Source organism: Octopus bimaculoides, chromosome 22 (genome assembly GCF_046866305.1).
Source record: "Octopus bimaculoides isolate indiv1 chromosome 22, ASM4686630v1, whole genome shotgun sequence".
Lineage (NCBI taxonomy): Eukaryota > Metazoa > Mollusca > Cephalopoda > Octopoda > Octopodidae > Octopus > Octopus bimaculoides.
The window spans coordinates 23307516-23326337 of NC_142949.1; the positions used below are offsets into that span (position 1 = coordinate 23307516).

General features: G+C 36.4%; 1 protein-coding gene across 6 annotated transcripts in view; it reads right to left on the bottom strand.

Annotated features, from left to right (window-relative positions):
- The window catches only part of LOC106872175 (delta-1-pyrroline-5-carboxylate synthase), a 61388-nt gene that overhangs the window by 34677 nt on the left and 7889 nt on the right, over nt 1-18822 (bottom strand). For 4 of the 6 annotated variants that reach the window (XM_089339828.1, XM_089339826.1, XM_089339829.1 and 1 more), the window contains exon 2: nt 255-571. In XM_089339828.1, coding sequence (XP_089195954.1) covers nt 255-563 — 309 coding nt within the window. In that variant the 5' untranslated portion in view covers nt 564-571. Of the gene's footprint in view, nt 1-254; nt 572-6994; nt 7138-18822 lie in introns of those variants that run through there. The other 2 variants (XM_089339827.1, XM_089339825.1) reach the window with 1 other exon arrangement.

Consider the following 18822-nt stretch of genomic DNA (forward strand, 5'->3'; position numbering starts at 1 on the left):
GGTACTGTTTCTAGCACATCAAGTGACCAGTGAGAGGTTTCTTCACAAGTTCATCTCAAAGTTAGTAATTTGTGTTCAGTTCCTGCTACAAGAAAATTTACCTTCAACCTCCAACAGAAAAATGTCCGTCTAGAGAGAGATTCATCTCCCTCTCTCTCTCTCTACAAAGTTGAGTCGCTTTTAATGAATTTCTGTGATTTACAGAGGAATAAATGTTTAAGAGCACCATGTCGCCTTCAATTTGATCAACTCACCTGTTCAACAATAGAGGCAAGACGACCGAGAGCAATGCCACACTCATCATCTCTTGTAATCACTGCACTTCCTAGTTTAACCACAACACGTTTGGCATGAAGAAGATCCTGGCGGTAGAGGAAACTACCAGCACACTGTGCTCCTGAGAATGTCAAGTTCCGTTTAGTTATATGTTGTATGTAACTTCTACAAACAGGGGACACATAATGTCGAGTGGAATTCTCTGGATAAACTTGTCGAGCAGTTGAGAGTCGTCGGACAAAAGCCTGCTGCAAGCAGACAGCTGAAGAAAGTTTCCTTGTGTACATGTTTAAATCTGAAAGAAATGAAAATGTTGGTTTATATAGTGAGAGAAACAGAGAGAAATGTTAGTCTACAGATTAAAGAAATAGTTGTTTTTTTTTAATTTGTTCCAATTTGAGAAAGAAAGGAAGTGTCCATAGACTATCCTGGTTTTCTTATTTAGAAGATTAACAATACTGAATAAGGTTAATGTTCTGAAGGTAACTGGCATTGATGAAAAAATAAAAGTAGAATTGAATTCCAGTAGGACAAATTTCTAGAAAAGAATTCAACAAGGAACTTTTAAATGTGTATCGTTAATACTGGTAGGGTTTTAGTCGATTATACTCTCTCTCCCAACAAAATTTTGTGACTCTACCAGTTTAAGAAATCATCATCATCATCATGTTTTATAATAATAATAATAATAATAATGATGATGATGATGATGATAATATTTTTTTCTACTATAGCCACAAGGCCTGGATTTTGTGGGGAGCAGGTAAGTCAATCACATCGACCCCAGTACTTGGCTGGTACTTAATTTATCAACCCCAAAGGCAAAGTCTACTACAACAGTATTTGAACTTAGAACATAAAAAAAGAACAAAAAGCTACTAAACATTTTGCTCTGCTTGCTGCTTTAATGATAATAAAAACAACAACAAGTTTATTGTCTACAATGCTCAGGTGCACTACAACTCATTGGAAAAGAGTAAACAAAAGTACAGAAATCAGTAAGAATTTGAGTAAAGAAAAACAGCAATGATAGATAAAAGTCTATGCACAGCACACAGAAGGACAGTAAAGGGAGAAGTAAAAGGGTGCTGAAATAGAAAGGGTGCCTTGGCACATCAGGAATAATATTGGGCTGGAGTAACACAACAACATGAAACTATTAAGTGTTACTGAGTGCAGTTCGTGAAGTAATTACATCTGGGATTTGTTGAATTAAAGAAGAAATCACTCTGATACAAGACAAATAGAGGTTGAGGTGTAACACAATGAGGGAGACTCTCAGTGATTACAAGCTTGGAGTCTTCAAATCACATGGAGTCTCAAATTAAACAGCAGATAAGATAGTTGTCAGAGAGACACAAAGATGGGACTACCTTGTTTGGAACATCTTTAATCATTAGTCACTTTGATTTATGTTCTGAATACAAATTGTATGTATTTAATACCATACACACAGACATATGTGTATGCGTGTATGTGTGTGTGTAAAGCCTCTCACCCACTGCCATAAAGCCACCTCCCCTCTTGCAAAACCCCCACCCCACTCAGTCAAGGTCTTTTTTTCATGCTTGTGTGTGTGTGCATATGTGCACATGTGTGTGTAAAGCCTCTCACCCCTGCCATAAATCCCCCTCAAATACTCCACCCCACTCAATCAAGGGGTCTTTTTTCATGCTTGTGTGTGTGTGTATGTGTGTGTGTGTGTAAAGCCTCTCATTCCTTGTCATAAAGCCACCTCCTCTCTCTCAAATACCCCCACACCACTCAGTCAAGGGGGCTTTTTTCTTTTCCTTCCTTCTAAGTTACTTGCCACACAAGACCCCTAGTACGCCCCATAAAGTGGTTGGTATTAGGGTTGGGCATTCAGTTGTTGAAACCATGCTAAAGCTAACATTGGAGTTCGATGTACTCCTACAACTTATTGGTTCCTATCAAGCTGGCCAGCGTGGAACACAGACATCAAATTCTAAGGATGTATGTATCATCATCATTTAACATCTGTTCTCTACACTGGCATGGGCTGGACGGTTCAACATGGAGCTGTCCAGACTCCAGTTGTCTGTTGTGACATGGTTTCTACAGCTGGATGCCCTTCCTATAATGCCAACCACTTGGCAGAGTATGCTGGATGCTTTTTACATGCCACTAGTTTGGTGCATTAATGCAGTACCAGCACGAATGCTTTTTAAGTGGCACCAGCACCAGAAAGGAGAAGCCTGTATGTGTGGAAGACAACGATTTTACTTAGTTTGCCATATCTAGCAAATTGCCTACATATCAGGTCATCCCATAAGTTCTGTCCGATTTTATCTTTTTTAAAATTGAATGAAATTTCATAGTATTTTAGAATGTCTAATGGAATTAAAAATTATTTTTATGCATTTGTGTACATTTAAACTAATTAAATATTATTTTACAGAATAATAGAATTAAAATTTCTTTGATTAAGACCCTTTCTAACGTAGAAGTATCCAAAGAGCATTTGAGGCACATAATGCTTTATGAGTACAAAACAGGAAACTCTGCAGCCGAAGCGACTCGAAACACACTCAGTCTATGGGAAAGAATGCTTGAATGAAAGAACTTGCAGAAGATGCTTTGCAAAATTCAGACTTGAAGATGAAGATCGAACAGGACATCCAGTTGAGTTTGATGATAAGCTCCTTGAGGCATTACTTGAAGAAAATCCTGCATTATCAGTTGAAGAATTGGCAATAAAGCTTAGTTCAAAAATCCTACATTATCAGTTGAAGAAGTGGTGATAAAGCTGGGACTGAACTTGGAACGATGTGATTGGGAAGCAAAGTTCGGATCTTTTTTAAAACGGGGGCCACATTTTTCATTAACGAAACACTTTGAAACTTGGAACACTGGTAGAATGTGTCATATAAAACATCTTTTTCTCTTAGTCTTCTTAAAAAAAAAGAAATCCATAAATTATTCCATGTTAAAGTTGTCGTATTTCTGTAATTTCAACCAATCACTGACGTCCATTCAGCCGATATACATTAAGTGCCGACTACATAAACAAACGATTCTGAAACAATTAACCCTAACCCTAACTCTAACCCTAACCCTAACCCTAGGGTTAGGGTTAGGGTTAGGGTTAAAGCAAATTTAAAATGAAAAAAGCAAATAAAACGAAGAATCGTTTGTTTATGTAGTCGGCACTTAATGTATATCGGCTGAATGGACGTCAGTGATTGGTTGAAATTATCGAAATAACACAATTTTTTACATGAAATAAATTCGAATACAAAAATATTTTTCTGTTCTATAACACAAAATAGATAAGTATACGAAGTTTGAAAGTCTTTCGGTACCAAAAACACTACGTAAAACATTAATGAAAAATGTGGCTCCCGTTTTAAAAAAGATCCCAAAGTTCTTATGATGCAGCCACACTTCCATCATATTGTACATATATATTTCTTTATTGCCCACAGGGGGCTAAACATAGAGGGGACAAACAAGGACAGACAAAGGGATTAAATCGATTACATCAACCCCAGTGCGTAACTGGTACTTAATTTATCGACCCCGAAAGGATGAAAGGTAAAGTCGACCTCGGCGGATTTTGAACTCAGAACGTAAAGACAGACGAAATACCGCTAAGCATTTCGCCCGGCGTGCTAACGCTTCTGCCAGCTCACCGCCTTTTTGGATTTCAATATTGTCTTCTGCAATGAGCTTGATAATTACTCTCTAGAGAAAGAGTGGGAGGGGAGACAGACAGACAGTAAAACAAAGAGATACAGAAGGGTAAGATAAGAGAGAGAAAAGGAAAATGCGTATGTGTGCGCGAACACATACACATAGACAGCTACAAAGAGAAAGAGAGAGCAAAGATTTGGTTGTCGGGAAACGGTCAACTTCTCTTCCGATCGTTGACGGTTTTCTCCGGACTAGCAGCGATCCTGGCCGATCTATCTCCCCTATCACTTATTACTCTTATTTTTAAACTTACAGTTTTTTTGAAAAAAATAGCCATTACCATTTAAAAAAAAATTTTTAATTCTCTTTTTCTCTACGTTATATTGATAAAGAAATTTTAAATGAATTAAAAATAAGGGGTGGGGACACTTCGCTAGTGTAGTCAAGTCCTGGGTCGATGTCTCGGAAATGTGTCTTTGTTAAAAAATATTTGTTTTTATTTACGAATGGAGAATTGCTATGATTGAAAGAAAACATTGCGTAGGAGTCAGCACTAAAAACAAAAGTGAGGTGGCAATACACATCTTGATAAATAAATAATCAAGCTTGACCTGCGAGAAATAGCTGCCAGATTTCCCTCAAATCACATTTGTATTGTTATTATTTTAAAAATGTAGTCTATAATTTAGATACATTGAGTAAAAGACTAGATGGCTATAATTGGAACTTAATTACATTTTACCGTTTGACAGTAATAATAATCCTTTCTACTGTAGGTACAAGGCCTGAAATTTTGCGGGGAGGGGGTAAAGTCGATTACATCGACCCCAGTACTTGACCGGCACTAATTTTATCGCCACCAAAATTTGAACTCAAACGTAAAACCGGATGAAGTACAGCTAAGCAGTCCGGCACACTAACGATTCTGTCCACCCACCCACACAATGGTGTGGAACAACAACATTCAAGTAATCTCCTAGTATAGACAGCGAAATTAATATAACAATTTGATTATAAAATGTAACTATACACACATCAAGTACTTTCTGTGTATCTCAAGAACGGTGAGAGAAGCTGGTATCATAACGTTAAACACTGAAATCTTAAATTCCTAAAGAACAATAATATTTTAGCGTGACAAGGAGTTTTATTATCATGAAACAGTCCCGATAGTCAACATTCTAAGTTCAAATACAACCATTGTTGTAGACTTGGCTTTCAGTCTTCCCAGAACTCTTATAATTCAACTCACATCCGGACTCCTTATAAAAATCGAATCCAGTTTTTGAAGTTTCCTTGTAATCATAACTGTTGAAGTTGCTGTTTTCTTAATGCGGAGAAGCTATATGTATGCTAATGAAAACATACACCACCGAGGGCACAGAGAAAGCCCCACATCGAACATTCTAGCTGTGTCTAGCTTATTCAAAAAGGGTCAAGCTACCCTGACTTTTAAAAAAACGCGGATTTCATTTTCGGTTCATCTCTATCTCTCTCTCTCTCTCCACACATACACATATTTAAAAAGACCGTTGGCAGGTGGTTTGATGAATAATGCGTGACTAGATGAATAATGAGTAGTAGTAGTAGTAGTAGTAGTAGTAATAGTAGTACTAATGGTGGTGGTAGTAGTAGTAGTAGTAGAGCCACAGGTAAGTTCTGACTAAACAAACCTATGATCAAAGACGTTCCATAAGTGACCATCCTATCTATTTTCAGCAATATTTTAAAGATCGTATTTACCTCCCACCACTCTTTTTTAAGGTGGTAAGATGTAGGTTAAAGGAGTTTATAGCTGCTATTTCTAGCAATTCGGTTCAAGCTATTATAATTACCAGTAATTAGTTTTGAGTTAATATCTCATCCCTCCTGGTGCAATTAGAATAAAGCTATCACTAATATATTGATTAGAAATAGATTTAATTCTTACTTCCAGTTTTTTTTTTTTTTCTTCTTTTCAAAAGTTGGCCTTCGGCTCAAATTAATAAATCTCTAATAATGGCAGCTTTCATTGTTCGATAGAAAGTTCTAGATGAACTTTCTAATCACATTCCGGGTTCGAGTCTCAGTTGCCACTAAATTCATTAACTGTATTAATTAATCATAAAGCCATCGAAGGAGTTAGCCAGTATATGGTAGCTTGAACTGCTAGAAATAGCAGCAAATATCACAAATCACATCCTATAACCTAAAAACGCACACTGAAAAAAAGACGAGATGGTCACGGCTTGACTGTTTTTGGTGATATAGGTCTGTCTGTTCAATCAGGATTGGCCTAGGGCTAAGTAACTATAAGAACAGCAGCAACATCATTTTAGAAATTAATGTCGCATCAACCTCCACTTGTTTATAAGTTCAAAATGATCATTAATAAGGTTTTCAATTATTTTGTGGGGTTCGTAAATGGAAGCAAAGAATAATAATACTAGACTTAGCTGGATTTAATATGTCCATATTATATATATCTGTATTAATATTACAACCATTATTGTTGATTTCGCTCTTCTACTCCATGTAAATCAATTATATATTTTCTCTCAAGCGATTTGGGTCCTTCAAGTCATTAGATTAAAATGTATTACTGTATTCATTCAACTGACAGTAACTTTCCCTATATACATATACATACATACATATACATATATATATATATATATATATATATATATATATATATATATATATATATATATATCATTCTGTAATTAAATCTCATCGATGTTTTGATTTTCATTCTTGCAGGAGTTAATAAAATACTAAATCTAGTACTGGGGTTAATGGTATCGACTGAACCCCTCCCATCTAAACTGCTAACCTTGTGCCTAATTTAGAAAAAAATAATAATTAATATAATTACTATTAATATTTAAATGATGCACATTTAATAGTTAACTAAATCCAGATTTACTTTAAAGTGAAAGTGAAAGTAGACGTTTTAAGTAAAATCAGGAAACTCTTAAGTTTTCTTTTCCCGATAACAAGAAACAATACAAAACAAATTGACATCCACAACATAAAACTCCTTCAGTAATCTCCTTTTACAAACGATGACATTGCTACTTGCCTTTCTTCGGTTTCTTTTACCGTTTCTTTCCGTTTTCGTTCAAAAATTAAAAAGTAAATCAAAGTGTGGAATCCATTTCAGGTGAAGAAACATCAAACGAAATAAAAGACCAGCTTCCACCTCAAGTGACATGTTTGACATGTGAGTTATCTCCCTTATCTATATCAGTGCACGAAACCTCAATGATGATGCTGACGATAATGATGATGATGATGATGACGATGACGACGACGACGACGATTTATTTGTTATTGTTAATAGTAAAATTACAGCTCTAGTTAACTCATTGATATTTTCCAAAGTAATTAGTAAAGTAATCCCTGTTGCATTCCCTATATTTCATATAGATTTTTGTGTACAGTTTTGCATTGCGTCACATTCGACTCGTCAGCTGTTTACTGGAAATTACAATGATATCATTTCTTTCAAACCGCATCGCTCCTTTGTTGAATGAATTGTAACGTCAAAGCTAACATAAATATTATTTTTCACCACCGTTGTGTGTTATACATACATATATATATATATATATATATATATATATATATATATATATATATATTCTTTTACTCTTTTATTTGTTTCAGTCATTTGACTGCGGCCATGCTAGAGCACAGCTTTTTAATCGACCCTTTGTAAGCCTAGGACTTATTCTATCGGTGTCTTTTGCCGAACCGCTAATTTACGGGGCCGTAAGCGCACCAACATCGGTTGTCAAGCGATGTTAGAGGGACAAACACAAGCACACACACACACACACACACACACACACACACGTGTGTGTGTATATATATATACGAAGGGTTTCTTTCAGTTTCCGTCTACCAAATCCACTCACAAGGATTTGGTCAGACTGCAGCTATAGTAGAAGACATCTGCCCAAGGTGTCACACAGTGGGACTGAACGTAGAACCATGTGGTTGATAAGGAAGCTACTTACCACACAGTTTGTGTGAGTGTGTGTATGTATACGTCCAAAATTATGTGTGTATCTCTGTGTCTGTTTGTACCCACTGGTGTTGGTGTGTTTACGTCCCCGCAATCTAGCTGTTCAGCAAAATGACCGATAGAATAAGTACCAAGCTTAAAAACAGTCCTGGGGTTGATTTGTTCAAGGCAGTCAAACGACTGAAATGACGGGACTCATGGAAAGCAAAGCGGTATGTGTGTGTGTGTGTGTATGTGTGACCATACACAACTATACATACTACTACTATTTAGGCAGCGAACTTACAGAATCGCTAGCGTGTTGGACAAAAATGCTTAGCAATATTTTGTCCGTCATTACGTTATGAGTCCAAAGTAAACTGTTCCTTTGATCCTTTCGGGGATCGACGTAATTGACTAACCCCTCCCCCAAATTTCAGGCCTTGTGCCTAGAGTAGAAAGGACTATTACTATTCTGCTAAAATACGTCCGTTTTCTTTCTTTCAGGGGTCACCTTAGCATTTCATCTTTAGGGACTCGATAAAATACGTCTTAGAGTCGTTAGAGCATCAGGCAAAATGCTTTGCTGTGTTTGTTCTAGCTTTTTGCATTCTGAGTTCAAATCCCACCGGAGTTGACTTTTCCTTTCATTTCTCTGGGGTCCATAAAATAAGTTACAAGTCAAGTACTGAGGTCATTGGTATTCACTGGCCTCTCTCTCTCTCTCTCTCCTTTGATTTTGTGCTTAGGTAAGAGTGGTTTCAAACGTTGGCACAGGGGCAGTAATTTCAAGGAGGAAACTAGTTAATCGCACTGGCTTCAGTTTTATTGACCCCAAATGGATGATTATACATACATACATACATATATACATGCTCGAAATGAGGAGTAGATAGACAGCCGATAACTGATGAAGGGTCCTTTCCCTGTGTTTACTTGTCCTGCTTTCCATTTTTTTCTCGTTTACGTATATCATGTTTTTTGCATCGTTGGTGACGTTCCGTACCCATATATGCATGCATGTATGTATGTATGTATGTATGTATGTATGTATGTATGTATGTATATATATATGTGTGTGTGTGTGTGTGTGTGTGTATGTATATATATATATATATATATATATATATATATATATACATATATATATATATTTGACAGGAAGGACAACAAAAGAAAGAGACCTCGATATTATGCAAATAGAGGAATTTATCTGTAAAAATATGTGACACTTATCATGGCTACTGAATAAGTGTCACATATTTTTACAGATATATATATATATATATATATATACTTTATTTAAAAGCAGCAGAAATATAACAAAAAAACCGTTACTCTGAGTTTCACGTTCCCGTTCATCGGACAGTCCGATGAACGGGAACGTGAAACTCAGAGTAACGGTTTTTTTGTTATATTTCTGCTGCTTTTAAATAAAGCATATTACTCTACCTCTGGTATTTGAGTACTCTTTTTTCCACCTTGTTGCACATTTCATGTGCTTACACCGGTATATATATATATATATATATATATATATATACATACACACACACACACACACACATATATATATATACAGGGAGCGATGGGTAAACTGTCGCCATTTTATATTTTTTATTTTGTGCATGCACATTGTTTTTGATTTTGTCGACTACACAGTATAGTAGGATCAGTTGGGCACCGTCTGTGAGAAAAACAGCACCATAATGCAATTCACTCTGCCAGAAATTTGGAAATGACATGCTGTACTGCTTGGCATTTGCACCGGAAACTCCAAAACGAAAATTTCAGAGTGTTTGGGTGTCAATCTCAGGACATACACCAAGAGTGATAAAAATCAAACACCCAGTCAACATCATGGTGTTTGGAGTGATCACTAGTGATAGCAACGTTATGCCTCCATTCATTTTCCCACATGGTCTCAGACTCAAAGCAGAGGCCTACATCAAGTGCCAGGAGGAGGTAGTGCTGCCCTGGGTCAAGAGGGTAGCTGCTGGAAGACCCTAGGTCTAGCAACAGGACTCTGCCCTATGCCACACAAGCAGGAGAACCCAGTCATGGCTGTCAGACAATTTCTGCAACCACATCACCCCTAACTCCCCACATTGCAATATATAAAGTATACTAAATACATGAAATACAAAAAAATGTATATGTGTTTATATACAAAAATGTCTGACTTACACAGAAAAGAAATGATATAGAGAATGAAAGGAAAGCATTACAAATCCAACAACTGTTTCTGGGGGCTCAGTGGTCCAAAATAATGTTTGTCGATTCATTCCATCGTCAGATGAGACGAGCCTCTGTCTCCAGGAAAGAGAACTTACATTTGAGATGTTGAAAGAAAGAAGTTCAAAAATGGAATATTCTACTGTACAGAGCTAGTTGATATCCTAAATAATAATGGTACCACTTTTTCTGCTTGGTATGTCAAAGTTTTGATTTCTGTGATAACCCTGACACATGAATACAAGCATTTTAAATACAGGTTAATACTTATAGATTAGTTCTATATCTATCTATTTATCTATCTATCTATCTAATATATATATATATATATATATATATATATATATATGGTTGAATCCCACTGCCTGGCACCTTGGGCAAATGTCTTGTACTATAGCCTCAGGCCGATCAAAGCCTTGCGAGTGGATTTGGTAGATGGAAACTGAAAGAAGCCCGTCATGTGTGTATGTGTGTTTTTGTGTCTGTGTTTGTCCCCCCCCCCCACCTTTGTCGCTTGACAACTGGTGTGTTTATATCACATTTTTAATGTTTTAATTTAATTAATTATTGATTTAAGCAACTTTTACTTTGATTAATTATAACTTTGATCGATTGTTTTGACATACAACTATTTTCAATCAATTGTAATTTAATTAATTATTTTTGATCAGTTGACATCAAACCAAATGTGTGCTAACATACACACACACATTGCACAGCCGTAACCTGGCTGGTTGGGTCATCTTTCTCTCTGTTCTATTTTGTGAGACATTCTAATTGTTAAGTATATTTGCCACTTAAATGCGGCTAAACCCTAAGGGTGAATGTTACTGTTGCTTTTAGCCCCAGGAGAACATCTCCTCCAGCTGGCTATTGACACACTTTCTGTGCCCTGTCGATATTTGCAAAGGGAAGTAATCCTTCCCATCTTGATCTGACGTGATACGCATGGACCCGAGTTTCTGGGTATTTACCCTTCGTCAGCGTACGACAATCACCGATCTTCAATGCGAAGGGCTCCCAATGCAAATACTTATATCCTTTTTCCAGTGACAATGGGAAGGATGACCTCCCTTTGCAAATACTGACAGGGCACAGAAAGTGTGTCAATAGCCAGCTGGAGGAGATGTTTTCCTGGGGCTAAAAGCAACAGTAACATCTACCCTTAGGGATCAGCCACATTTAAGTGGCAAATATACTTTCTGTTGTCGTGCAGTTACTGCTTATACCTCGTTCAGAGATTTAACATTTCTAATTGTTAAATTTTCTCTTTATTTACTTGAAGAAAATGTATTTTTTGCTTGATGTAACACTTTTGTTCATCAATAACCCACTGAAACGAACCTCAACCCATCTGTATTATGGTTTATACATATATCTTTTATTATCTTTTATTTGTTTCAATCATGAAACTGCAGCCATGCTGGGGCACCACCTTGAAGAATTTTTTGTTGAATGAACTAACCCTGATACTTATTTTTTCATTCAGCCTGCTACTTATTCTATTTGTCTCTTTTGCTGAACTGCTAAGCTACAGGGACATAAACACACCAACACCAGTTGGTTGGCCCGAAGCTAAGGTAAAAGACACTTGCCCAAGGTGCCACCATGTGATTTGGAGGCAAACTTCTTACCACACAGCCATGCCTGCACCTATATATATATATATATATATATATATATATATATATATATCTACCCTTTACTCTTTTACTTGTTTCAGTCATTTGGCTGCGGCCATGCTGGAGCACCACCTTTAGTCGAGCAAATCGACCCCAGGACTTATTCTTTTTGTAAGCCTAGTACTTATTCTATCGGTCTCTTTTGTCGAACCACTAAGTTACGGGGACATAAACACACCGCCATAAGTTGTCAAGCGATGTTGGGGGGCAAACACAGACACACAAACATATACACACACATACATATATATATATATATATATATATATATATATATATATATATATATACATATATACGACGGGCTTCTTTCTACCAAATCCACTCACAAGGCTTTGGTCGGCCCGAGGCTATAGTAGAAGACACTTGCCCAAGGTGCCACGCAGTGGGAATGAACCCGGAACCATGTGGTTGGTAAGCTAGCTACCTACCACACAGCCACTCCTGCGCCTATATATATATATATATATATATTACTCATGTCATCAATATGTTTTTCTGTTTGTAAACACGACAAGTATAAAGGATTGATTTCTCCTTAATTTGTCTTGACTGATAAGTCACCAACCAAACTGCCAGAAAGTTTAATCACACCTAGTGTTGAGCTAACAATCGTTTTTATAAACTGCTAAAATATAGGACTCAGTTATTTTCTTATCACAGGTAACAATAGCATCTATAATGTTGACCTGGAAAATATATACATTCTTTGTTCTTTTACTTGTTCTAGTGATTGGACCGGGGCCATGCTGGAGCATCACCTTGTAGGTTTACTTTGTGAATTATATCAACCCTCAGTAGTTATTTTAAGTCTGTTATTTATCATTCTCCATTTGTTGAACTCTTTATTTACCTGACCTAAATGCAGACCACTCTTGTCCAAACAATGTCTATATGAACCACAAACACAAAAGCACACATACAAACATAGTCAGCTTTGTTGCATTTTATATTCAAGTTGTGTGTAGGGGTTTATTCATTGTTACAATAGGGTTCAGGATATTTGGGATATTAAGGGCGTTGCTAATGATTTACTCTTCTCTAGGCACATGGCTCAGTGGTTTAGAGTGTTGGGCTCATAATTATGAGGTAGTGAGTTCAATTTCCAGATTAGGCAATGTGTTGTGTTCTTCAGCAAAACACTTTATTTCACATTGCTCCAGTTCACTCATCTGTAAAAATGAGTTACGACATCATTGGTACCAAGCTGTTTTGGCCTTCGCCTTTCTCTTGGATAACATCGATGGCATGGAGAGGGGAGGCTGGTATGCATGGGCGACTGCTGGTCTTCTATAAACAACCATGCCTGGACTTATGCCTCGGAGGATAACTTTCTATGTGTAATCCCATGGTCATTCATGATTGAAGGGCCCTTTATCCTTTACCCTTCTCTAGCATTGTTCTTAATATTTCTAACATATAAGGTGGTTTGCTTGCCGAGTTGTTAGCACTCTGGATAAAATGCTTAGCAACATTTCATCTGTTTTTACGTTCTGAGTTCAAATGCTGTCTGAGTCGAGTTTGCCTTTTGTCCTTTCAGGGGTCAATAAAATAAGTACCAGCTGAGCACTGGGGTTGATGAAATCAATTTCCCCCTGAAATTGCTGGCCTTGTGCCAAAATTTGAAACCACTATTTCTAGTGGACTTCCTTTATTGATTAAAAAATAAAGTTACCTTCTAGAGCCATGCCGATTCATAAAGGCTGGTTTCTCGGTTCCATGGCGTATATATTTCCCACCTGGACGGAACACTGGTCCATTGCAGGATTACTCATTTTTGCCACCTGAGTGGACTGGAGCTCAAAAATACAATGCGTCACCTGGTCCAGGAATCAAAACCACAATGTTGCAATCATGAGTCCAACACCCTAACCACTAAGCCACATGCCTCCACCCTTTATTGGCTGGGTTTTATTCAAAAGATTTCATTATTGAGCTGTTGTTTAGTAGAGATATGACATTATTTCACACACACACACATGACTAGCTGTAATATCTGCAACTTCCATGACAGCCTCCCATCCTATCCCACCCCTGCTGAAGTTGGTCGTTATTCATCAAAATAGGTCAAAGAGAAGAGCAATAACAAACAACTTCTCAGATGGATCCATTCTTTGTGAGTGAAACCAGAGTGAAAGTGCTGCTTATCAGATGGATCCTACCTGGGATTCAAGAAGTCCAGCCTTGACCCTCACTGCACCATGTTGATTCTAAATGAGAATTGCTTTAAGGGTAACACATGTCTGTGGAGTACTCAGCCGCTTACACATTAATTCAATGAATGAATAATTTAGCTGAACAACAGAGATCCATCACACGTGTGTGTAAATGTATGTATTAATACGCATGCACACACGCACACACACACACACACACACACACGCACACATTCGCATGCACACATGATGTAGACTTCTCTGTTGAGAACCCAATAAGGTTCGAAAATCGATTAAGGTTATTCATCATTTTATAGGTGCAGGAGTGGCTGTGTGGTAAGTAGCTTGCTTACCAACCACATGGTTCTGGGTTCAGTTCCACTGTGTGGCACCTTGGGCAAGTGTCTTCTACTATAGCCTCCGGCCGACCAAAGCCTTGTGAGTGGATTTGGTAGACGGAAACTGAAAGAAGCCCGTCGTATATATATATATATATATATATATATATATATGTATGTGTGTATATATGTTTGCGTGTCTGTGTTTGTCCCCCCAACATCGCTTGACAACCGATGCTGGTGTGTTTACGTCCCTGTAACTTAGCAGTTTGGCAAAAGAGACCGATAGAATAAGTACTAGGCTTCCAAAGAATAAGTCCTGGGGTCGATTTGCTCGACTAAAAGCGGTGCTCCAGCATGGCCACAGTCAAATGACTGAAACAAGTAAAAGAGTAAAGAGTAAAGAGTATATACATACATATATATATATATATATATATATATATATATATATATATATATATATATATATATATATATGTGTGTGTGTGTGTGTGTATATGTTTGTGTGTCTGTGTTTGTCCCCCCAACATCGCTTGACAACTAATGCTGGTGTGTTTACGTCCCTGTTACTTAGCAGTTCAGCAAAAGAGACTGATAGAATAAGTATTAGGCTTCCAAAGAATAAGTCCTGGGGTCGATTTGCTCGACTAAAGGCAGTGCTCCAGCATGGCCGCAGTCAAATGACTGAAACAAGTAAAAGAGTTAAAGAATAAACCAGTTTGATTTAAAAGGCATTGGTTAGCCTAAGACTAAAAGAGAAAACACTGCCACAAGATACCATGCTGTGGGACTATCATTTTAAATATTCTTCATTCCTTCTGTTTTTCCAGGTCATAGAAATCAATAACAACATTTCAAGAAACACAAGCATGTATAAATTACAATGCACTTACTTCACTACAGTCATAGATCTAATTAACACTTTCTGACGGATGTTATTAGCTCTGACCTGGTCGTTAGTGGCTACATCAATGTGGAGTGTACCATGAAGTATGTGACAGATACAAAGAAATCAAAATATAACAACAAAAGCAGGGAAATGTGGTTTGTATGTTGCTCTGCTAATCTTATGTTACTTGGTTTCACAGAACTACTTTGCACTGGCCAACTATATTATATTAAATAGATTTAAGACATGAGAGAATCCGTACAAATGTTTCAATGAAAACTGTTCTGAAAATTAATTTAATAACAACACCAAAATGTTTTGGTGCACCACATGTAAAGATCCACTTAGTTATATATTTGGCAAAACTGAACAATATATTAGGAATATAACTAGTAATAGTAAATGCTATCTTTGTAATAAATTTGGTAACCAGATATAGCAAATAGTAAATATTAATATATTTCATTTTTGGATTTGGTTTGCAAGATTTTTTATGTGATTTCGTAAGACTATTGAAAAGGTTTGCAAGACGCAATGAAAATTTTAAGAAAATAAAAATAAGAAATAAGTGGAAATTTTACCAGTGTGTGTGTTAAATTTTAAGGCACAATAAGAAAATGACTCTCCCCAGACACAATTAATATATTTATTAATGGTAAATGATATATAAGTCAATTATTTAGTAATAGTAAATGTTGATATTTAGTAATAGTCGCTATTATATCAATAATAGGTAGTAGTAGTGACAAGTGTATTTGTAATCAAGTACAGTAAATAGGTAATAGTAAATATTAATGTATTTGTTAATAGTAAATAATATATTAGTAAAATATTTAGTTACAGTTAATATTATATTTGTCATATATTTAGCAATAGTATATAATTTAGTTGACAATAGCTATTATTCTTTTCTACTTTAGGCACAAGGACTGAAATTTTTGGAGAGGGGGCCAGTCGATTAGATCGACCCCAGTATGCAACTGGTACTTAATTTATCGACCCCGAAAGGATGAAAGGCAAAGATGACCTTACCAGAATTTGAACTCAGAACGTAAAGACAGACAAAATAACCATAGCTATTATTATACCAATAATATATGTGGTAGTGTGGAGGGGCAATGGCCCAATGGTTAGGGCAGTGGACTGGAAGTCATAGGATCGCGGTTTTGATTCCCAGACCGGGCGTTGTGAGTGTTTATTGAGCGAAAACACCTAAAAAACTCCATGAGGCTCCGGCAGGGGATGGTGGCGAACCCTGCTGTACTCTTCCACCACAACTTTCTCTCACTCTTACTTCCTGTTTCTGTTGTACCTGTATTTCAAAGGGTCAGCCTTGTCACACTGTGTCACGCTGAATATCCCCTGAGAACTACGTTAAGGGTACACGTGTCTGTGGAGTGCTCAGCCACTTGCATGTTAATTTCATGAGCAGGCTGTTCTGTTGGAACCCTGACGTTGTAAGCGACGGAGTGCGAACATGTGGTAGTAATCAGTCTCTTTTTTTTTGTAATATATTTAAGTAACCATATATATGTTAAGTAAGGTAATTGTAAATATGTTAGTAATAAATTTTGGTAATAATCGACAATGTCTTAGCAACATCTTTGATGATACTCAAGAAGTCTCCAATATCAATAACTGATTTCTTCATTCTATCAATTCCGAATTGATCCAGGACTTTTTTGAATTGATTTTTTTATTTTAAAATATTGAATATTCTCTACAGCATATACTGAGATCTTTATTTACCATACACAAACACACACAATCACACATAAACAAACATGCACACACATGTGATGAATTATTCAATACATGATTTACTTTTTTAAAAAAAATTTTTTTTTATAGTTTCAGCTTAGAGCAGCGGCCATGCTGATGCATTAACTACATCTAAAATGTGTTGTATATACATACATATATGTGTGTGTGTGTGTGTGTGTGTGTGTGTGTATATATACAGAAAATGGCTGATAGTTAGCAAGGTGAGACACACATAAGAAAGAAGAAAGCAAAGGACCACTGATGAGGTCACAGAAGTGTGACGAAAAAACTCTGGCCGAAATATGATTAATGTAATATAAAGCTGAAGCAAATTAACACCAAATATACAGTGAGTCTGTTTTTATTGGCTAAACTGGCAATATGACCATCCCCAAGTACAACAACATATATATATATATATATATATATATATATATATATATATATATATATGTATATATGTATATATATATATATATATGTGTGTGTGTGTGTGTGTATGTATACATATATATACATATATATATATATATATATATATATATATATATATATATATATATATATATATATGTATATATATATATGCATGTGTGTGTGTATGTATTTATTGGGTGGGTTGGCAGATTTATCAATCCTCTCACCTCCAACTTCATTGTCCACTTCTGAAGGAGGACACAGAAATAATGAATGTAACGTCCTTGCCTGCAAATAAGCCAATGAAAGTGTCTGCCTTCAAGCTGCATTTCAACCAAATGCTTAGGAAAAGGAAATCCTAGAATATCATCCACCTCAATGCTAAGCCGGAGATCTTGCACTTGCTTGATTCTGGACCACTTAGCAATCTAGGTCAGAATTCTAGCCATGTTGTAATTATATATTTCAGCATGGCTAATGTTGGCTGCCATTGTCTTTAACATTTAGGTTAAGATAATTTGTCAGTGATGGTCATATTCATCTTACAAGTCAACATCTACTGTGTATGTTTTATTCTTGTCTTCTTCTGCTTGTTTCAGTCATTTGACTGTGGCCATGCTGGAGCACTGCCTTCTAGAGTTTTTCAGTTGAAAAAATTGACCACAGGACTTATTCTTTGTAAGCCTAGTACTTATTCAACCAGTCTCTTTTGCTGAACTGGTAAATTACAGGGACAGAAACACACCAACCTTGATTGTCAAGTGATGGTGGTGGTGGGGGTGGGGGTAAACACGGACACAAAGACATGAATACACACACACAAATTATTAAGGTAGCTAGTCACAATTTAAAACTGATAGGTAACAAGTACAGAGGTCACTAAAGTGATGGAGGGTGTTAGTAAGCACCAGCATTGCTAGAAATAAGAGTCAAAACAACTCTTTAGCCATGTGAGAGCACTTTTCTAACGACTGACAAGGGAGACAGGTTCAATCCCTATAACATGCGAGATGGACTCATATCAACTCTGATTTCAGATTTAACTAATCTTCGTCAGTGACCCATTACTCCGTTGCCGAGGGTTAAAGAACCTAAGTCACCTTGTCAGCCTTATAAAACAGTGCTTCTCAAACTATCTGGTGGTGTACTGGCAATTTTTTTATTTTCCAGTGTGCCAGGGACCGGTAATATTTCTTAGTAATATTAATTTATATCAGAAACAATATATATAATGAATATAATTAAAGTTGACAATTTAAAAAATTTTATATTTATTTCGTAAACAGATAATACAATATTACATAAGCATTTTATATGCATTTTATAATGTATCTTTCTTTTCTGGAAACTAACAGAATAGTGGCAACTGATGGTCCACAGCCCACCACTTTGAGTAGCACTCTTATATAGAACACCA